The sequence below is a fragment of the Moschus berezovskii genome, chromosome 3, assembly GCF_049115385.1.
Source record: "Moschus berezovskii isolate FMDL1 chromosome 3, NW_MosBer_1.0, whole genome shotgun sequence".
Lineage (NCBI taxonomy): Eukaryota > Metazoa > Chordata > Mammalia > Artiodactyla > Moschidae > Moschus > Moschus berezovskii.
The window spans coordinates 78,750,945-78,774,313 of record NC_142462.1 but is presented as its reverse complement, the minus strand read 5'-3'; the positions used below and the strand labels follow the sequence as shown (position 1 = coordinate 78,774,313).

The 23,369-nt window shown below is 42.3% G+C and overlaps 1 protein-coding gene across 6 annotated transcripts in view; it reads left to right on the top strand.

Moving 5' to 3' along the window:
- SNX10 (sorting nexin 10) overlaps nucleotides 1-23,369 on the top strand; it is a 66,224-nt gene that overhangs the window by 26,516 nt on the left and 16,339 nt on the right. For all 6 annotated transcript variants that reach the window (XM_055420989.2, XM_088834604.1, XM_055420988.2 and 3 more), the window contains one exon: nucleotides 9,650-9,696. In XM_055420989.2, coding sequence (XP_055276964.1) covers nucleotides 9,673-9,696 — 24 coding nt within the window. In that variant the 5' untranslated portion in view covers nucleotides 9,650-9,672. Of the gene's footprint in view, nucleotides 1-9,649; nucleotides 9,697-23,369 lie in introns of those variants that run through there.

The window sequence follows — 23,369 nt, the reverse complement described above, 5'->3', positions numbered from 1 at the left end:
CCACTAGCGCCACCTGGGAAGACTGTTATATTCACTGGTTTTGTATTTTTTAGATTCTGTGTATAAGTGATATCATACAGTATTTGTCTTTCTCTGTCTGGCTTATTTCACTAGCATACTATCCTCTGAATCCATCCATGTTTTGCAAATGGCAAGCTTTCATTCTTTTTTATGGACGAGTTGTCCGTTTATTGGATAACTCTCCTTCTTCTCCCACTCTGATGTAAGTAAACCCAGGACTTGGTCATTGTCCCCTCTCTGATGTCTACTGCAGTGCCAGGTCTAGATTGATGGACTAGCCAGGCCTTCCCCTCTACACTGGGGTGAGAAGAACCTGAGCTTGCTTGTTGGGGAAGGAGACGGGACTGGTGAAAAGAAAGAAGCTGGGGTTATTAAGCAGGTGGGATAATTGATGGGCTGACGTATTGAAGAGGGTAGGGAAGATAAGATCATGAAGACAGGAAAGAGTTGTTTTTTTTTGAGACTAAGGGAAGTGGGTGAATGTATGGGTAGATTTCAAGGTAGCAGAGGACCGAGATGAAGAGTATAGACCTGATGGTCTTACTGTTTGATGAAGTGGGAGGTACAGTTATCAGATGACAGAGGAGTAGACCAGGAGGAGGAGGAGGCTGCTGGATGAGATATAATGGTCCGAAGCTGCTGGATGAGTGGAGGGACTCCTGAACCCTGGAGGATCCCACCTGGGCTGGAACTCAGAACCTGGAGATGGAGCCTGTCACAGAAATGACTGGATTTTTCTTCAGTAGTGAACATGACAAGAGAGAAGTGGACGAGACAGGCTCTGTTGATCCGTGTTTGGGGGACTGGCAGATAAAAGGGGCTGTGTGTCAGTGGAACAGGAAAAGAAGGATGCTGGAGGGGAGAAAACTTGAATGGTAAGGAAGTGACGTCCAGAGCAGGAATAAGAGGGTAGGATCGAAACTTCTGGTGGCTTTTCATTCAGGTGGAAGAGCAAATTGCATGACAATGAGAAAGTGAGAAAAGGAAGGGCTGGCTGTGGTGATCAGAGGAGACTTTTAGTGTTCTGTTGCCCAAAGAACAGTTCCTGGTTGGGATGTGGCCACATGATTGATAAATTATTGATAAACAAAGGATTAGGTTACAGGAATGAAGAGGAACAGGCTAATAACGTGAGACCAGGGAACGTTAGGTCATATTGTGAAGGAGGTCCTCCTTGGAGGGATCAGGAAAAAGTGGCGGGGAACACACAGAGGAGGTCTCTAAAAATGTAGAGATGAGGAGCAGGAGTCTGGGGAGAAGGAAATGATGTAGGAAGTGAGGAGAAGGGAGTTGGATCCCATGCCTAGGTTCTGGGTGCTTCTTGGTAGTTATTGTCTGGAGATGACAATGACCAGGGAAATTTGGTTTCTCCTCATCTTGAGAAATGGGAGTGCTGAGGAAATGAGCAGCCTCAGCTTGGGAGGGTTACAGGGAAGAAGAGAGCCGAGAAGCCAGGACTAAGCTAAGCTAAAGCTGCATCAATGCAAGTGTGAGACATTTGCTGCCTTGAGATTGAGGGTTCCTGGGGCATGATGGAAGACAGGGTTAGAAGAAGAGATGGCAAAGGTGGGAGGGGGTCAGAACCAGGTAGCGATGAGGAAACCACAAGGGCTGGGAGATGATGCCTGGAGGGTCTTTCTCTTGGCAGATGTGGTTTGCAGGATGATTGACACTAGGGGTATGAATGAAGAGTTTTAGGTAGTACTCTACTTTTTTTTTTTTTTAATAGTTTTGCTGTCATATCTGCATACTGTACATTTTCCCAATTAAAATATACAATTCAGTGGTTTTTAGTGTCTTCTTAGATAGGTGCAGCCATCACCACAGTCAATTTTAGAATATTTTCATTACCTCATTTCATTGTCCTTTAGCTATCACCCTCTGTAACTCCAGTCTCCATTCTTTGACCCACTGTCCCCCGCCCCAAGCCCTAAGCAACCCCAAATCTCTTTTCTGTCTTTATAAACGTCTCTATTCTGGATTTTCATGTGAATGGAAGTTGCGTAATATGTGGACTTTTGTGACTGGCTTCTTTTCACTTACCATGATGTTTTCAAGGTTTATTATCTGTGTTGTAGCTTGTGTTAATATTTCATTCTTTTTTATTGTCAGATAATATTCCATTGTGTAGATATACCACACTTTGTTTATCCATTTCCCATTACTGGACATTTGGGTTGTTTACACTTTTTTACTATTATGAATAATGCTGATATTTATATACCAGTTTCTCTGTGGACATTTGTGTCATTTTTCTTAAGTATATACCTAAAATTCAATTGCTGGGTCAAATAGTAACTCTGTTTAATTGTCTGAGAAAATATAAGTGTTTTCCTAAGGGGCTGTACCATTTTTATATTTCCACCAGCAGTATATGACAGTTCCAATTTCTCCACATTCTTGCCAACATTTGTTATTATCTGACTTTTTTATTCTAACCAGCCTAATGGAAATGAAGTGGTGTCTCACTGTGGTTTTGATTTGCTTTCCCCGGTGATTAATGACATCTAGCATCTTTTCCTGTGTTTATTGTCCATTCGTATGTCTTCCTTGGAGGAATGTCTATTCAGGGTCCTTTGCACATTTTTGAAGTAAGTCTTTTTAGTATTTTTTTTACAGCTTTATTGAGGTACAGTTGACAGGTTTTTAAAATGTAGAGTATGGTGGTTTATGTATACATTGTGAAAGGATTCCCCCATTGAGTTAATTAACACACCCATCATCTCACTTATTTACCTCTTATTTTTTGGTGAGAACATTTAAATTCTATTCTCTTAGAAAATTTCATTTATACAATGCCTGTTTTACTTTAGATCCTTAAGTCTTTTTATTACTGAGTTGTAAGTGTTCTTTATATATTCTGAATACAAGTTCCTTATCAGATAAATGACTTGCAGATATGTTTTCATTCTGTGCTTTGACTTTCACTTTCTTGATGATATCCTTTGAAGCACAAAAGTTTAATTTTCATGAAGTCTGTTTTTTTCTTTTGTTGCTCATACTTTTGGTATTATATCTAAGAATCCTTTGCTAAATCTGAGGCCATGAATATTTACCTGTTTTCGTCCAAGAGTTCATAGTTTTTGCTCTTAACATTTAGGTCTTTGGTCCATTTTGAGTTAGCTTTTTATATATAGTATAATGTAGGGGTCCAACTTAATTCTTGACTAGCCTCTTGTCCCAGGAGTATTTATGAAAAAGGCTGTTCTTTCCCCATTGAATGGTTTTGGCACCCTTGATGTAATCAGTTGATCATAGAGGTATGGGTTTATTTCTGGACCCTCAGTTCTATTCTGTGGATCTATTTGTTTATCCTTGTGCCAGTCCCACACTGTCTTGAGTTTGATTTCAAACTTTGTAACAAGTTTTGAAATCAGGAAATAAGAGTCCTCCTACTTTTTTCTTCTTTTTCAGGGTTGTTTTGGCTGTTCTGGGTTCCTTGCAATTAGATAGGAATTTTAGAATTGGCTTGTCAGTTTTTTTTATTACCACGAATTCATCTGGGATTCTGATATAGATTGTATCGAATTTGTCAAATAGTTTGGGGAGAATTGACCTATTAACAATAAGAAGTTTTCCAATCCATGAACATGGGATGTTTTTCCATTTATTTAGATCTTTAATTTCTTTGAATAGTGTGTTGTAGTTTTCAGAGTATGTTTTACATTTTTGATACATTTAATCCTAGGCATTTTATTCTTTTTTTAAAAATATTTATTTATTTATTTGCCTGTGCTAGGTCTTGGTTTCAGCACAAAGGATCCCAGGTCCCCTGCATTGGGGAGTGCAGAGTCTTAGCCACTGGACCACCAGGTATTTTTTCTTTTGATGCTACCCATCAGGTAGTATTTTGATGGGAAGTCCTCTTATCAAGTGAAGGGGTAGAGTGAGTGGAGCATTGAAAAAATGCCTCTCCAATTGTTGACAGGAGAAAAGAGCAGGGCATTTTCTATTGTTCTTCAGGAGGCTGTGTGCTTAGGTCTTTCATGGTCCTGGGGCCGGGTGCTGAGGGGTACATCAGCCTGGAAAGAACTCCATATAACCAAGAGTGCATGGTTTTGTGCTGTGGGGGATGGGAGTGAGTAGGTCAAGACTGATCGCTCTATGTTAATAGAAATGCAATCCAATTGGACTAACTCACATTAAATATTTAAATTACTAATACCCCTCCCCCAACTTCTGAGGTTTATCAGCTTTTTCTAAAAGGGGAAAATGAGAAGCCCAGAAGAATCACTAATTAGGAGAAACTTAATAGCATTAAAGAGGAAGGAGACTGGGAAGTGTGAAAAATATTTTCGGATTTGATCTGGGAAGTTAGGGTTGTTTTGAGGAGAGAGGATGTCACAGCACAAGTTAGGAAGTCCAGTATTACGTGCTTGTCTGCTCTAGTGGTCACCTCCTCTCTCCTTCATCTGCTTTTTGTGACTTTCCCCCTTGAATTCTGTTTATCCTGGTTGTGTTTTGCTCTCCCCCAGTGACTCTCCTGAGCAGGGGTACGAAGGGAAGGAGAGGTCATGCACATGCTTGTGTCTGGAGCATCCGTAAGTCGAAGGTAGCACTTATCCTGAAGGCCTCCAAAATAGTTGTGAGGCTAAAATGTTATATGTATATATATTTTTTCTTGTTTCTGGATTTCAGACCCTAAATTTGGCCTAGCGTCATACTTATGACTATAAATGTAACTCATTGTAGAGATTATGTCTTAGAGATTAGCAATTTAGTAGTTTCATTATTTTATGTATTATGAACCAGTAATTTTTTTTAGACTGCTCATTCTTTTTAGGCTCATTAGAAAAGACTCTGATGCTGGGAAAGATTGAGGGCAGGAGGAGAAGGGGGTGACTGAGGATGAGATGGTTGGATGGCATCACCAACTCAATGGGCATGAGTTTGAGTAAGCTCTGGGAAATGGAGAAGGACAGGGAAGTCTAGCGTGCTGCAGTCCCTGGGGTCGCAAAGAGTTGGACATGACTTAGCGACTGAACAACAGCAACCCTCTTTAATATATTTGTGAGTATTTGCATGATAAATGCTGGGAAAATTTAATGGTAATTTTGTCTTTCCAGACAAAAAATTTTTTTGTCTTTAACTGAATTTCATATTTCATCTTATTTTTCCATTTGAGTTTTGCCTTTATAAAGCTCTAAGATCAGACCGAGGAAGAACAACATGCATCTGGTTTACAGATGGTTCTGCACACCTTGCTGGCCCTCCTCAAAAGTGCATGGACGCCCCACTTCTGTCCATTCTCACCTTTTGGTGCAGCGCTTTTTTCTTTTTTGTTGAGCTCTTTTGGTTACATGAATTGGCATCTCCCTCAAGCTCGAGCAAGAGGTTGTTTGTCGTAAGGATGCTGTGCGTGGGAACCCAGGAGACACTGGCCGCTTAAGCCACTGGGACAGTAAGACCTCTGAGTTATGGTGCCGGTACAGGCAGCCGTATACGCATCAGCAGCTAAAGTTGGCTTCTGCAGCCCAGCTTTTCTGGTGGCCAGTTTCTTTAATATCTCAAGAGATGTTTTATCTACATCATGACTTCTGTTTGAGTATAAGCTCTGGTCTGCAGAACTCCAGTTAAAGCACTGTTACCTCCATTTTCTCACCATCATTTTCTAGCTTCAGGACCCAGAGAGCTGCCAAGTCTTGGTGTTTCCTAGACCAGATGCTGAGAGGAAGTCGGTGCCAAGCCTCCCTGCCTCCACCCCTCTGGCACCTGGCTAACCTAGGGATGGGCTTCTCTGGAGTCCAGTGTCCATGCCTGATGCTGTATTCTGTGTCTGAGGAGGGCCCCCCCAGTGATAGAAAACAGGGTACCTGTAGAGCCACCCCCTGCAGCAAGACCCTGGCCAAGAACTTTCCCCAGAGGAAGGGAGGACTGTGCCCTCGACCCCTACCCCCATCTGCAGTCCCTGCCACAGACCTGCAAAGGACATAGGTGCCAACGAAAATTGCTCTGGGAAAAACTGGCACTAAATTAAACCTTGAATTTTAAATAACCCCACTGATGGTTTATCCTTAAATAGATGAAAATAAGAAGTCAGTGATTTTTTTTTTATTTGAATAGAAAGCTTGCTAAACATTGTAGGAGGAAATGAAATGAACACAGAAAGTGAAATTAACTGAGCTGTTGTTCCCCCCCAAGGGGGAATAATAAAAGTAATTGAATACATTGTTTTATTTTCTTTTTAAAAGTGTATACTTTTCTCCCCCCTCACCAACTTTATTGATGTGTAATGTGTTATAAGGGCTTCCCTGGTGGCTCAGAGGTTAAAGCATCTGCCTCCAATGTGGGAGACCCGGGTTCAATCCCTGGGTGGGGAAGATCCCCTGGAGAAGGAAATGGTAACCCACTCCAGTATTCTTGCCTGGAGAATCCCATGGACGGAGAAGCCTGGTAGGCTACAGTCCACGGGGTCGCAAAGAGTCGGACATGACTGAGTGACTGAACGGAATGGAATGTGTTATAAAGGTAGTATCTCTTCCTACATTTGAATCTATTTATTTAACATGAAGTAAAAACGTCTATAATTTGTGTTTGAGTCATTATTTCTTCTGTAGAATAACAAAAATACAACCAAGTATTGATAGATTTTACAGATCTAATTTGCATATTGAACGATTCATGAATCTGTCAGCATTTCATCTAGCAAGCAGAAAGGAGCTTCAGAGGCTTGCAGAGAGGGAGAGGTTTGCAAAGGCAAGACAAAGAAGCCATAAACAAACAAAAGGATTATTTCTGGTTTAGGTAACCTCCCTGGGGGGACAGAAGGGGATTACCTCATCTTCCTTTGGGGGATCGAAAGAGTGACCTCATTGGTGCTGACTAGAAAATTCCACACTGATTAGGATTGCAATCTTGGGAAAGGTTTTAATGGCAGTGCGTGCTGAGTCTCTTCAGTCATGTCAGACTCTTTTCAACCCCGTGGACTGTAGCCTGCCAGGCTTCTCTGTCCATGGGATTCTCCAGGCAAGAATACTGGAGTGAGTTGCCATTTACTCCTTCAGGGGATCTTCCCGACCCAGGGATCAAACCCGAGTCTTCTGTGTCTCCTGCATTGGCAGGCGGGTTTTTTACCACTAGCACCACCTGGGCAGCCTTGTAATGGCAGACTGGTTAGGAATTAAGTCTTGGTTTGAGCACAGGTATCTCCATGTTGGGCCTGTCATCTCTTTTTTTTAAACACTTCTGATAGAATTATGGTGTTTATTTTTAAATGACTATTACTTCATAAAGTGTAAAATTATGGAAAAATTCAAACAATATGGATGTGTATTAGTGGAAAATAAAGCTCTTTGCCCCTCTAACCCCACCCCCATCCCACTGTGTTGTTGCTGCTAAGTCACTTCAGTTGTGTCTGACTCTTGTGACCCCATAGACGGTAGGCCACCAGGCTCCCCCGTCCCTGGGATTCTCCAGGCAAGAACACTGGAGTGGGTTGCCATTTCCTTCTCCATGTGTGAAAGTGAAAAGTGAAAGTGAAGTCGCTCAGTCGTGTCCGACCCTTAGCGAACCCGCGGAGTGCAGCCTACCAGGCTCCTCCATCCATAGGATTTTCCAGGCAAGAGTACTGAAGTGGCTTGCCATTGCCTTCTTCCCCATCCCACTATCCAGGTTTAAAATATTAAAGCTTGACCATGTGTTCTCTATGATGTTTTGGAACAGGTTTAAACTTCTTAGCTTCCTATTTTTACAGTTTGACTTGGTCTTTAGCATCTCAGGGTAGCCAGTGCCCCATGGGAATTGCAAAGTCCCTCTGCCTCAGCTGGGAGAGGTTGGAAAACTCAAGCCCTTTGGAGAGAATTAAATTAAGACCCAAACTTTGAACTATTTGTCTACATCGCACAGTTATGAAGGCAGCCTTGGGCAATGGGAAGACAAGGGTTGGGAAGTAGACTTGCCGTCTCTCCCTTCCTTTGTGACCTGGGGCAACTTAATCCCTCCTTCTGTTTTCTTACCTGTAAAGTGTGTGCTTAGTCGCTCATCCATGTTCAACTCTATGTGACCCCATGGACTGTAGCCCACCAGACTCCTCTGTCCATGGAATTCTCCAGGCTAGAATTCTGAAGTGGATTGCGATTTCCCTCTCTAGGAGAATCTTCCCAACCCAGGTCTCCTTCATTGCAGGCAGGTTCTTTACCGTCTAAGCCACCAGGGAAGCCCTGTAAAGTAAGGACATTTAAATCTCTTTCACAGGATGGTTGTGAAGTTTACACAAGGAAACACAGAATGCTTTGTTGGAGAAATTCAGTCAGTTGGGGAGACAGAGAATATACAACGGTTGTGATGCAAGTGAGGTTAATGCCAGCAGGGAATCTCATAACTCACTGTGTAATGGGGGCCAAGAGCTGGGGCAAGAGCTGGTAGGTGATTTCTGAGCAGCATTGTGGAAGAGGAGTGGGACTTGGCAGGAGGATCTGGAAGGGGTCAAGAACCCGCCCAATCATTGTTTCAGCCAAATCCCCAGATGGAAGCAACCCGTGGCCTACTTCTCAGGTGATGCCGAGATTCCTGCAATAACCAGAGCCCTTTGAGCTAATCCTCCTTCCAGTCCCTCTGCTTAAAATGCCTTTTTCCTGTTGCCTTCTGGGCTAAATCACACCACTGTTTAGGCCTCAGCTTAAGTACTTTCTCAGGGAAACTTTCCCAGGTGACATTCCCCCGCCTCCCTATTTAGGTCTGCTCTCCTGCAGAAGCTCTTTCCTCTGCCTGCTCTGGGTTCCCTCCTCCCCAACACCACGGGGGACTGGAGGCCAGAGCTGGTGTTCCTGCTTCCTCGTATTCCCTAGGGTTCCAGGGACGCTTTTAGAGATACTTGTGGATGATAATCATCTGGAAAAATGAGGTCAGACGTACTTTATAAAAATAAAGGCAAATTCTGACTTTGCAGTCATAGCCACCTTTCCATTGTAAGGTACATGTGCATGTTTAGAGTCAGGGGATTTAATTTTTTTTGAGGGGGTGCAGGAGGGGGCAGGGAGTAGGTGTTAACTCCAATGAGCTGTTGTAATAAATGAGGGTTTAAGGAACAATAGACAATCCTAGGGACATGCAGGGTCTGGAATCAGCCGATAGGCTGCCTGTATCGACTGTGGGTCAGAGTCAAGGTTCCAACCTTTGTCCTTCTTGAGGCCACAGCATCTCTTATCTGAACTCTGGAGTAGTTTAAATGTCAGAGGAATGGGCTGTTGATAGTGATACCGGGTTGACAGTGAAACCGTCAGGGCCGTTCTCAGTGGTGGATCTCTGGGTATCTTTTTCATTCTCTCCATCTCGGTGCTAACCAGCATGCCCTGCTGTGCCTCATGGCCCCTCTGCTCCCTGACATCTCCAGCCCCTTCTGATTTTCCCAAGATTTCGACTCTGGCCTGACTCTGCCTGATCTTCAGTTTGAAGGCCTGTCATCATCCAGCTGCCTTGGTCTTGCCATGTCCCAAACTTCCAATCCCCAGGTGGACCGATCTTCATTCTGGTGTAGTCTTCAGGGGATGGATCTGGGAGGAGCAGAGGTACACTTTTCAGAGACCCAGAGGACAGGTTCTCAGTGAGAGTTTGGGCGGGAGGCCCTCAGGGGCCTATCTACTCCTGTATGGAGGTTCCAAATCATCAAGTGTTGTATCTTATTTTTCAGATTGATCGTGTTCTGTGTTGAAGATGTTTCCAGAACAGCAGAAAGAGGTATGTCTTAAGAAATCAGAAAATAAAGACTTCATGTGTTTTGACTCACTCCAGGTTGGTTCTTTATTCTCTAACCATAAATCTGTAGAGGAAAGTCAAGATACCATAGGGCATCATAGAAGGGGCTAATGAGAGAACAAAGCATTTGTCTTCCTGCACCCCCACCCCCTCTCCCCAGCATTGCTGCAGCCATCTTGGCCCTTATTTTTTGGTTCCAGAGCTTTCTCTCTGCCCACTCCCATCCACTGCTTCTGAAAGTATTATTTTCCATGACTCAGAATTCTCCCAGGCTCTGCTCCCCGCTTTGCTTTGAGCAGTCTCCCTTTGGCCTGCTGTCTCGGGTTTTCTGCTTTGTTACTTAGTTCTGAATTCCCCCACCTTTGGTAACCACCCGGGGTGTCTGTCTGCCACTAGTTTCAGTTTTGTCCTGCTTGTTGCCTCTTAGATCTCTGGGATTGGTTTCACATAATTTAGGGAAGGCTGTCCCTTCCCCATCACAGCCTGACCTTCCAGGCTTCTGACCCCAGCTTCCTGAGTTGCTGTCTGGCTGGGAGATGGGTAGGATGACCAGCATACCAGCCCTGGGTTGAGCCGTCTCCCTCAGAAGAACCTGTTTGTCTGCCCTGCTGATTATTGCAGGACACATGTTGTTATTAGGTGAGCTGAATGAAACTCAGTAGTTTCGTTGGACCTTTCCAGGTTCAATCACATGTGTACATTCAACAGTTCCGTGTATACACACATAGTCGCAGACACAGTCAAACATGGCTACATGGTCCTTAGTTTGCTTTGCCCAAATGTAAAACCCTAAACAATCCATTTCAGAGAGTCCTTCCAGAAAACTTCTTTGCTAGATCTCTCATTCTTTCTTTCAGCCCCATGTTTGAGTTCAGGGTCTCTTCAGTAGTACAGCCCATTTCCACACTTGTAGTCCAGGCTGCCCCCCACCCCATTTTCAAAGGGAGTGTTTTTGTTTTTTAGCTTTTAAAAATTGGTATAACACATGTAAATTATAGTAAATGCCCTTATCTTATATATGCAGCTCAGTAGGTTTTCACTTATGTGTACAACTGTGTAACCACCACTCAGCTCAAGGTATGGATGCTTCCAGCACCCCAGAAGGTACCTTGTATCCCTTTCCAGTCAATCTCCCTAACATCCTCACAGAGTGAGCTCCACACAATACCATGACCAGGGATGCTTTTTCGTTGTCCTTGTATTAAACAGTACTGGGATCAAGCTGCTTGCTTCAGGAAACACCTTCTCTGGGAAGCTGGCCAAACTGCAAGTCCTCACACTGCCGACACTTCCAGTAGTGATTTCAAGTTCAGGGGTTCCCCAGACCAGCTTTAGTTTTGATTATTCACAAGAAAGACTCGCAGAACTCACTGAGAACAGATACATTCACGGTTATAGTTTATTACAGAGCAAGGAGACCAGTTAGGATCAGCTGAAGGGAGAGGTGCAGAGGGTCACCCTGGGGAACGGTCCAAATGCAGAGCTACTGGGTGTGATAGTAGCTCTCCTCTGTATGATAATGCCTAAGAGAAGCTCCCTGGAGCCTTTTGTGTCCAGAGATTTCTCTGAGGCTCATGCTGCATGCTGGAGAAGACTCTTGAGAGTCTCTTGGACTGCAAGGAGATCAAACCAGGATATTCAGATGTTGATCTCAATCCTAAAGGAGATCAACCCTAAATATTCCTTGGAAGGACTGATGCTGAAGCTCCAGATTCGAAGAGCCACCTGATTCAAAAAACCAACTCATTGGAAAAGGCTCTGATCCTGGGAAAGATTGAAGGCAGGAGAAGAAGAGGGCGGCAGAGGATGAGATGGTTAGATAGTATCACTGACTTAATGGACATGAACTTGCACAAACTCCACGAGATACTGGAGGACAGGAAGGCCTGCCGTGCTACAGTCCATGGGGTCCCAGAGTCAGACAGGACTTAGCGACTGAACAACAACAACATCCTGCCTGCATGGCCAGTCTTTAGTGTCCACTCCTCCTGGGATCAGGCCTTTAGTCTCCAGTTCCTCCAGAGGTCATAGCTCATACAGCATGACCTTAAGCCTCCAACATATTCACATTGTTAGACTGTCCAGTGGTCAAAGCCCAGGCAAACAAAGATACTCATGTCAGTCAGGACATACTGGGGGCCTAGAGATAACCTCCCAGTAGTCAGAGGCAGAGGCCAGACCTCCCTTCAGGTAAGCTGAATGTTTCACTACACACCTGTATTGGCCTGAGCCCTGGGCAGGCTATGCCAAGGGAGCCGGGCTGTGCTGCCAGCATTATTCCAAAGGCACATTTTAAAAATTGTTCTCCTGGGGGGAAAGCTTCCCATGAAAGCAACAGAGACCTTTTTTTTTTTTTCCAATTAGAAGAAGCGTTTCTTTTTCTTTTTGTCTTGGCTGGCTTAATCGCTTGATGTTAATTTTTAGTTCATTTCAATTCATAAAAGCTAGACACAAATTTTAACCAACTACATACTTAAAGAAAGCATTTTATTGACCTTGCAAAAGTCCTTTATTATAATTAATTATGTAATGTTATAACATTAATGTTTCTCTGGTGGCTCAGTTAGTAAAGAGACCACCTGTAATGCAGGAGACCTGGGTTCAATCCCTGGGTCAGGAAGATTCCCTGGAGAAGGAAATGCAACCCACTCCAGTATTCTTGCCTGGAGAATCCCATGGCCAGAGGAGCCTGGTGGGCTATAGTCCGTGGGGTTGCAAAGGGTTGGACACGACTGAGCACATAGCACACACAGAGTGTTAATGCAACTGCATAACGTTAAAGAATTTTAAACTGGAAAGTCCTTCAGCTGAAAAGGAAAATACCCATAAGGAGAAAGAGGTATAGTGTCTAGAAATTTACTTTGGCCTCGGTTAGCAAGAAACCAGCACAGCAAAGCGCGATTCTCAATGTGCCATAGCACATTCATGCTCATCACATATCAGTTCGTTTTCGGCATGTGGTCAGAGTGACTTCCTGGCTTCTAACACATTGCTCTTAGAACAAAGTGCAAATTCCTCAATGTGGTTTCTAAGGCCCCAGATGATCTTACCCTGCTTCTTTCCCCAGGCTCGTCTCCCACCCTTCCTCTACCCAGCGCCCATCTCAGTCCTTATTTCAGAGACTTTATTGCTCTGCTAGCCCTGGGCTCCTGCGCTTTGACAGATGTTTTTCGCACTGCTTTCACACCACCTTGGCTGGCTGACGACTCCTTATTGTTCAGGCCTCAGCTTATAAGTCCAGAAGAGGCTTTCCTCAAGCCTCAGTTATCAAGGTATTTTTATCTCAACACTACCCAGCAGCACCCTGGAGTCAGTGCCAGTTAGCAGTGGAGGAGGTTTTGGTGGAGACTTTCAATATCCTACTGGCTGGTGGCTGTTTAGTGGAAAAGAATTCAGTTCCCCCACAACTGGGTCTGTGAGGGCTGAATGCAGTATCCCTAATTACTCTAGAATCTGGACCCAGGGGGCAGTGTGTGTATAAGTACTTTGCACTCAGTGCCCACAGGAGACGTTGCTAATTAATCATGAGGTTGGCACATGAATTGAGATCTAGTTACCATCCTTGTTCAAGATGCACACCGGGGAACTCCCTGGCAATCCATTGGTTCGAACTCCATGCTTTCACTGCTAGGGCCGGGGTTCGATCCCTGGTTGGGGAACTAAGATCCCACAAGCCATGCAGTGTGGCAAGAAAAAGAAAGTTTAAGATGCAGATGGCCCCGGACTGACATCTTGGTTCCACCTAACTGGTAGTGCCAGCCTAGAAGTTTGGTAAATTTTTCTTTTAAAGATGGGGGGGGTAGTGGGGAGTCAATTGCACTCTCTCGTTAAAATAGCTTTATTACTGCAATAAATCTAGAGAGAGGAGAGCAGGGAGGGAGAGGCTCCCTTGTTAGTTAAACATGTTCCATTTGCACATTGGTTTGAATTCCCATGAGAGCAGTATCCGTGCTGATGGATCTTCCCCATAAAAAGGCCTTGGCACTGGGCCATTGTAAAATTAAAATGAATTCAGATTCATTCATGCATGCAGCTTTAATTTACAATTAAAATATTATGGTTACATATTTTAATAAGAATAATTAGATGGACCCAACTGAATCAACTCTTCTGTTTAATGAGACAGAACCCAGAACCCTTATGAGAAGGCAGGTGGCTGTGACAGGAAACACGTTTCAGATGGTGTCTTTTGTGGAGTCAGGCATTTTTGTTCTCTGCATATTCTAATGTCCAGAATGAACAGTTTGAGTTTTCTACATTACTAGGGAGGGATTGTGGGCAGGAGGAGATGGGGACGACAGACAATGAGATGGCTGGATGGCATCACCGACTCGATGGACATGAGTTTGAGTGAACTCCGGGAGTTGGTGATGGACACGGAGGCCTGGTGTGCTGTGATTCATGGGGTCGCAAAGAGTCAGACACGACTGAGCGACTGAACTGAACTGAACTGAACTGAAGGCCCTTTGGCTCCAGCTACATGGAGCTCATCTTATGTGATATGTAAATAAGCAGTTTATAGTCTTTCATGGAGTCTCACATTCTAACCCCTCCAAGAAACTGGGTTTGTTCCTCTGCCCAGGGCTTTCTTGGTTTAAGTGAGACAGTCTCGTGTATGTGATGTGACAGGAAGGGTGTGCTGAGACCTGTTTTTTTTGTGTGTGTGTGTCTCCCCAGCTCTCCTGAATCATGATGGCTGAGTTAAACTTCTAGAGATTCATGCCTTTTGGATAAGGGTTTTTATTCCTTCAAAATGTGCATACTTTATATTGGATATAATGTCAGTTACCAATTATTAGGGCTTCACTGGTGGCTCAGATGGTAAAGAATCTGCCTGCAATGCAGGTTTGTTCCCTAGCTGAGAAGATCCCGTGGAGAAGGGAATGGCTACCCACTCTAGTATTCTTGCCTGAAGAATTCCATGGACAGAGGAGCCTGGGGCTACAGTGCTTGCCGTCACAAAGAGTTGGACACAGCTGAGCGACTAACACTTTCCACTTCACTTCACTATTTATTGACACTTGAGTGATAATAAATGTATTAGCTCTGTGGCCAGAGATACCCTGAGCAGAGCAGAACCAAAGTGGGTCTGGGAAAGTTCCAGGACCCATGAGGACCCAGCCACTCAGGCCCCTACAAGGAGAGTTAGGAGGGAGGTGCTGCTATTTTGGATGTGTTGGCTCTGAGCTTGACACTTAGATGTTCAAGATACACTTAGGCTGATTGATGGTAACATTTTGGGCTTGCTCTAGGAAAGCATTTTTTAATGTTGATTTCTGATTGGAAACTGACTAAGCTGGAACCCATTAATAATATTAAAGAATATCCATAAGCAAGGCCTCTACCTGGTGTCCTGAGATGCTGGGGACTTTCGAAGGGAAGCAACAAGACAAGACATGACCCTTTCCCAGTCGCCAGAGATAAATTTATTTTTCCTTCCTCCTTTCCTCCCTACATATGTGATATTATGTAATAATCGGGGAAACTGGGTATATAGTTTCCATATATCCCATATAGGATATATGGGAATTCTCTGTTATCTTTGAACAGTTTTCCTGTATGTTTAAAACTGTACTAAAGTAAACAATTTGTTTTAAAACAAATAACATTGAGTTTTATGTGCTCACACATAAAGATTTCTAAAAGATTGTGCAATGAATAAACCAAGGTATGAAGCAGTATTTACAGTGTGCTCCTATATATATATATATATATATGTATACACACAGGTGGCTTCCCAGGTGGCTCTGGTAGTAAAAAACCTGCCTGCCAGTGCAGGAGATGTAAGAGACTCAGGTTCAATACTGGGTTGGGAAGATCCCTTGGAGAAGGAAATGGCAACCCACTCCAGTATTCTTGCCTGGAAAATTCTATAGACATAGGAGCCTGGAGGTCTGCAGTCCATGGGGTTGCAAAGAGTTGGACACAAGTGAGCAAATCCATGTATAGACACATATATACGCTACTTATGTCTATAATATTTTATATATGTGGCACATATATATATGCTATATCCATATATATGCCAGTTATATATATATATATAATATTAAAAATGTATAAAAGTCCTAGATAGGTGGACAGGAAACTAGGAGTACAATTGGAGGGGGACTTCATTTCCATGGTGTTATCATCTGAATTTGCAATTGTATCTCTCTCTCTAGTTACATAATATTTTATTTTTATAATAATGAAAAAATCTTATTTTCCAAAGGTAGATAAGTATTAGGATGCCATTATGTTAGTGGTGTCAGTACAGGCTGAACTCATGGTTAGCTCTTTTAGATTCACATTTCTGACTTACTTTCACTTTCAGGTGCCATATATGTCTCTTTGTAAAGCAGTCCTCTTGAGATGAGTTCCATCCCTTTTTCTCTTCCTCTCTTGCTTCTCTTCTTTGACTGGTTTAAACTTTTCATTATAAAATTTAAACATATGCAAAGTAGAAAAGTATAATGAACCCTTATACGCTTAAGGGTTCAACAATTAACACATTATTAATTCATGACCAAGCCCCACCCCCACCCATTTTCTTCTGCTACCACCCAGTGCATTATCTGAAATGAATTTTAGGCATAGTGTAATTTCATCTGTAAATATTTCAGTATGCATTTCTGACAAATGGCCCTTCTTGGAAACACACCACATTATCACACCTTAAATAACTAACATTAATTCCTTTATACCATCAAATATTCAGTGTTCAAGTCTCCCTGATGATGTTGAAAAAAATTGTGTATATTTGGTTATTCTAATCCTGATGCAAATAAGGAATACACATGGCATTTGGTTAATATATTGCTTAAAACCTCTTATTCTGCCCTTTTTCCCCCTTGTGCAATTTATTTGTTGAAGAAACTGCATCTTTTGACCTGTAGACATTTTCAAATTCTGGATTTTGCTGATCTTTCATGTTCTTGTGTAGTTTAACACAGGTTGGCAATTATTTCTTGTTGTAAAAGGTGAGTCTTTTTCCACTGGACTTTTCCTAATGTATTATGAGATACAGAAAGGTAACTACTTAATTCTGGATGCTGCTTGTGTAGAGAAACTTGTAACATCACAAATTATTATAATTCATGTAAAAGGCAAAGCTCACCCACAGTTACTTATCCTGAAGTAATAAAAGCTTTCTTAAAAGTCATCATTCAAAACTGCCAGAGCATGGCATTTAAACCTACTTCAAGCTATAAAGTGACAAGTAACATCCCTTGTAGTATGTCTTTTAGGTTATTTATTATAATTGTTATCAGGAAATAAAGGAAGGTTACTTGGTACATTTCTTCTGCCTTTCAAGGATGTTATTTGTAAAAGAATGTAGTTTGTGTGAAATGGGCTAAATTTTAGTTTTGAGATTGTTATGTGGGAGTCCTTGTTAGAACCCTGGTGAATAAGGTGTTGGGTTAAATTCTGTTCTCTGCTGGCACTGAGCCAGGGCTCAACACATTTTAATTGAATGAATGAGTCTTCCAGTTCAAATGCATAAACATATAAAATGGTATATACTTTGGAATAGGAAAAAATGTTCTGAGAAAGGGCGTACAAAATGAAACAAGTTTTCATTTTTGTGATAGAAAATTCTCATCAAGGTTATAAAAAACTGAAACTCACTAGCACCTAACACCTGCTTTGGATATTAGCTTTTGTCTGCATTCATCTTTTTGTAATCCGAATAAATGTGTTTTTAGTTAACAGTTATGTTTACTGTACTATAAAGATTAAAGCTAGACTACAGTGGAGATTTAAAAAGTCTACCTGTCAAAATGGCTAAAATAAAAAAGATAGTGATAATACCATTAGAAACTGTGATAGGTATGTAGTGGCATATCATTGTGGTGTTAATTTGCATTTCCCTAATGGCTTCGGTTTTTCCCGTGGTCATGTATGGATGTGAGAGTTGGACTGTGAAGAAAGCTGATTGCCGAAGAATTGATGCTTTTGAACTGTGGTGTTGGAGAAGACTCTTGAGAGTCCCTTGTACTGCAAGGAGATCCAACCAGTCCATTCTAAAGGAGATCAATCCTGGGTGTTCATTGGAAGGACTGATGCTAAAGCTGAAACTGCAATACTTTGGCCACCTCATGCGACGAGTTGACTCACTGGAAAAGAGTCTGATGCTAGGAGGGATTGGGAGTGGGAGGAGACGGGGACGACAGAGAATGAGATGGCTGGATGGCATCACCGACTCGATGGAGGTGAGTTTGAGTGAACTCCGGGAGTTGGTGATGGACAGGGAGGCCTGGCGTGCTGTGATTCATGGGGTCGCAAAGAGTTGGACACGGCTGAGTGACTGAACTGAACTGAACTGAATGGCTTCCTGGGTAGCTCAAATGGTAAAGACTCTGCCTGCAATGTGGGAGACCTGGGTTCGATCCCTAGTTGGGAAGATCCCCTGGAGAAGGGCATGGCAGCCCGCTCCAATATTCTTGCCTGGAGAATTCCATGAACAGAGGAGCCTGGCAGGCTACAGTCCATGGGGTCACAAGGGGTTGGACATGACTGAGCGACTGACACTCACGCACAATGGCTAATGATGTTGCATGTCTTTTCATGTGCTTCTGACTGTCTATGTCACCTCCTTAGTGAAATGTCTTTTCATGTGTTTTGCCCATTTTCTAGTTGAATTCTTTGTTTTTTTTAAAATGTTGGGTTTTGAGAATTCTTTATATATTCTAACTACAAGTCCTTTGAGGAATGAGTGATTTGCAGATATGTTCTTCCAGTCTGTAATTTGTGTTTGCAGCCTCTTTGCAGGATGTACAGAGCAAAGGCTTTTAATTTTGGTGAGGTAGAATTTAGCTCTCTTTCCTTTTTTTTTTTTTTAAACATTTTAAAGGATTTATCTATTGTATTTTATTTTTTGTCTGAAGTGTGTGGCATGCAAGATCTTAGTTCCCTGACCAGGGATCGAACCTGTGCCCCTTGCATTGGGAGTGCTGAGTCTTAACCACTGGGCCACCAGGGAAGTCCTTAGCTCTCTTACCTTGTATGAATTATACTCTTGGTGTCAAATCTAAGAGCTTTTTTTCTAACTATAGGTTGCAAAATTTTTCTCCTATATTTCTTTTCTAAAAAAGTTTTATTGTTCATTTAGTCACTAACTCATGTCCCACTCTTTGTGACCCCATGAACTGCAACATGCCAGGCTTCTCTGTCCATCACTGTCTGCCTGAGTTTGCTCAGTCTCATGTCCATTAAGTCAGTGATGCCATCCAACCATCTCATTCTCTGCTGCCCCCTTGTCCTCTTGCCCTCAATCTTTCCCAGCATCAGGGTCTTTTCCAGTGAGTCAGCTCTTCGCATCAGGTGGCCAAACTATTGGAGTTTCAGCTTCAGCATCAGTTCAGTTCAGTTCAGTCGCTCAATCACGTCCGACTCTTTGCGACCTCATGGACTGCAGCATGCCAGGCTTCCCTGTCTATTACCAACTCCCAGAGCTTGCTAAACTCATGTCCATTGAGTTGGTGTTGCCAGCCAACCATCCAATCCATAAATATATACAAAGAAGTATATACTTCTTTGATTTTTTTTCAACAGCATCTTATAATTTTCAGGATACAGAACCTATACATCCTTTGTTTTTGAATCTTCTCGGAAATCAATTGGTTAATTAATTCTCAAGTATTTCACGAGCACTTACTAATGGGTACCAGTAACTGTGCTTGGTGCCAGAAACATGAAAATAAAATATAAGGCCTTTGAGAGGCTAGTGGGGCAGAATTTCAGAAGAGCATGCTGGTTGAACTGATGCTGTAGCTAATAGCAAAGAAAATAATTTTTTCCACTCCAGAATAATGCACTTATGTGAAATTGAAAATACAGTGAAATTGGAGATTTATTATTTATTGCTTAAGAACCACCAGATAGAATGTGTTTAAGGCACAGGCTTTGGAGCAAGGCAGACTGGAGTTTGAAACCTAGCTGAGCCTATTGGCCATTTGACTTTGAGTCAGTTGTTCAAGCTTTAGAAGCCAATTTTTTTTTTCTAAATCTGTAAAATGCGGTAATAATATTACTGACCTCTTAGGATTGTTGTAAAGATTAAAGGAAAACATGTGTATAACACCACAGTGCATGACCCATATGCATGCTTTGTTCAGTATGATGATTGTTACTGTTGATTTCATCTCATCTAAGGACTAAGGGAAAAAAGACAAGGTAGATGGATACATGGATAAAGGTTGAACATGGAATGGGGCTGGGAGAGGGAAGGGGGTACATTGAAACCAAGGCATGATTATTATAAGACAACATAGGAATTAGATTTTCAAACAGTGCAGCAGTCTTTCTTCAGAAGCCTGTTTTCACATGGAGAACAGTAGGGATCAGTTAGCTTAAATTTTTAATTCTACTCTGCCTGACTTCTTCCTTCATACTAGAAATAATCATTAGGACCAAGAAGTCATTAAAGTGTTTAATAAGGTTATTAAATTGACTAACTGCTGCTGCAGAAGCAATTTTCATAGGAAATCCATATGATTCTAGGTATGGAACTTGGAGCTGTCCTTTGTGGCTGACAGACTGTCAACATTCCCTTGAAGGATGGTGGGCAGGATCATGAGGGATGCGTCTAATTAAGGGATTATAGGTGAACCTTGGCTTCCCGGGTGTGCTGCTCATAGCTGGAAGTATCTGGAAACTTCACTAATTCCTGCTAATTGTGGGGTGGGGGAGGGGAGGCCCATCTGAATTATGGAATATTTTAAAATAAATGTACTTTTATTACTTTCAAGTACGTATTTTAACTCCAGCTAGGCAAACAAATTGTCGTCTGGTAGAAGTCTTAGGGGACTCCGGTTATTGGAGCTCTCAGGATGATTTTCAATTATTTCTATGTAAATAGGTGCTTCTGGAGTTCTTTAGGGTGCTCGATAAACAGTTGATACTCATAGATCTTAAACATTGCTCTTGTAGCCATGTGCTGTTAATTGGCACGCCCTTAGAGGAAGGGGTTTGTTAAATTAAGATAAACTTTAGACCAGCTGCTAAATAACTTATCATTAATTCATGGAGTCCAATAACCCAAGTGGATGAGGTTTTTATTTCAGTTAGGTTTGATCTCATCTTTATTTTTCCCTCTGAAGGCACATTTATTTATTCCTACAGGCGTTCATTTATTCATTAAGTGGTATTAATGGACTGCTTTGGATGTGCCAGGCACTCAAGTTATACTGTAAAGCCTAAGCTACCCTAAAGGAGCTTAGCATCTAGTGAAGGAGGCCTGCAGGTAAGTACAGTGCAACAAGGCACAGTGAAAGAGAGGATGCCCAAGGTCTGCCTGGAGGCAGTAGGGACTTGGAGAAGAGTCAAATTAATCAGACTGGAGGAATCTGAGGATTTCCAGAGGAATTCCAGAAGGATTTCTAGAGACTGAGTTACATTTTGAAAATGGATTTGAGTTAGCAAAAAATAAAAGAACCGAAAGCGGGATGAGGACAGCAGTCCAGGCAGAGAGAACAGTGTGTTCAAAGGCACGCAGGTGTGAAACGACCTGTTACGTATGGTGACCCAAGCTTTGCCTTTGGAGATAAGTAGAGTGAAAATCATGAAAGGCTGTATTGTGCTAGCTACAGAGTTTGAACTTGATCTTGAAGGTTATGGAACAGGTTTTGTAGGGTTTTCAGCAGGAAAATGACATCATCAGATGTGTGCTTTGGAATTGTTCTTGTTTTAGTATGGGGGATGAATTGGATACGGGCCCAGAGATCAATTAGCAGCACTTGCATTAACATTGGGCGTGCTCTCCATCCTTGGGTCAGAGCACTCACAGAGGGAATAGAGTGGTGGGTGTATCAAAGGAGGGTGAAACTGCAGGACTTGGTCAGTGAGTCAAAGACAGAGGTCTGGGGACTCTGTATTTTTGGCTGGGATTTCTGGGGATGAAATGAGGAGGAGGATGTGGGAAGAGTGTGAACTCTGTGCACTAGTGGGATTTTCAAGTGAGCCTTCTAGGCAGGAGGCTGGATATGTGGGGAGATGCCTGAACCAAGATCGAGAGAGAATCATCAGTTCGTGCTGAGTGCTTGAAACCATATGTTTGGATGAGGTCACCCTGGAATGGTAACAGGATGTGAAGAACAGCAGCTTGGGATGGCTCTCAGGGCCACAGAGACGTGGAAGGGAATGAGAAGGAAGGAAACTTACCATTTAGCACTTCAAGTTAAAGATTTTCAGGACTGGGAAACTAGCACCATAGTTAATTTTGAGTGTGCGTTTAAAGTGCATTGCTGTGTTCTTAGGAGATTTTCTTTTTTCCCAGCATAGTTTTAGAATTCTAACCCATTAAGATGAGGAAACTAGGTTCCTTACTGTAATTTGTCATTATGATATTCATTCCTTCTACAAATATTATGAGGGGACTGCTCCAAGTGAGTCCTGTGAAATCTTTAGGTCTCTCTGCCTTTTACTGAAAAATTACAGTATTAAACTATTTGCTACTATGTTCTTAAATTAATAAATTCATACTTAAAAAAGATAATTGGGTTAGCTTTTCTGAAGCTTATTACCAAGGTCTATGGGAAGACCTTCAAGCTTTGGGTTTATAAGCACTTTCCTTTCTATATATATAGAAAGTCAATATAATATTTGATTTCATATAGCATAATAAAATTTTTCCTGGTGCCTTCATAGGTATTTTATAATTTGATCCTCTTAATGAGCAGCTGAGATAGGTTGGATAGGCATCATTCCTATTTTCCTGATGTAGAAACAGAGGCTCAGTGAATAAGCACATAATTTAGGAAGTAAGTGAGCAAGAATTTACCATTGGTCTTGTGACCATAATTTCAGTGTTCTTTCCATGAAAAGGGACATATTACTGAAAGTTTAGATGTTAGTAGTTGAACAATCGCAAGCAAGTAGGGGGGAAAAGTTCTGATTTTTTTGAGAAATATTTGTCATTACTACCATTTTCAATTAATAATATGTTGAGTGGTAAAGGAGTCTGTGATGCTGTAGTAACTGTGGATTCTATAATTTTAGTTCAGAAACCCTTTTTTAAATGACAGGTTTGTAGAAAATTGACAAATGCATTTGTCTTTTCGTTTTTGTTTAACCTGGGTAAAGGCTCACTATTTCAGTAACGGGTACGTGTCTTCTACTGTTAATATGGAACACTGAACTGTTGGAAATATTTAATTTCCCCTGTGGGATTTTTAAGAACTTCTGCTTCTCCAGTGGAAAAGTGGAGCTTCCAGCACCAGTTGAGGGAGTGTGGCTTACATGTGACTGGATGACTAGGAACCTTCTCCCTTAGTCAGGCTGAACACGGTCAGGATAACCTTGCTAGCCCTTGTCCACATTCTGTCTTGCCCTGAATATGTGGGGACACTTTAGAAGGTTAGATGTGGTCTACCCTGGACTCTGGTCTTCTCTCCTATTCTTAACCTATTTGTCCCTCTGTTTATTGATTCACTGATGATTGATTCATTCCTTCTAAGAACTATGGGTGTGTGAAAAGCACTGTGGGAAAATGAGTTACGTACACACAGTCTGGTAGGAGATGGAGGTGAAATGTGTACTGAGGGCAGGGTGCCTGTGTTCTGTTTAATTTCTGCCCCTGGGCAGGATCTGCTTTACACTGAACCAGTCACACTTTATTTAAGAGGGGCTCTTGTCAACAATTGTTTTTACAATTCTTATAATTAAGAATGTGC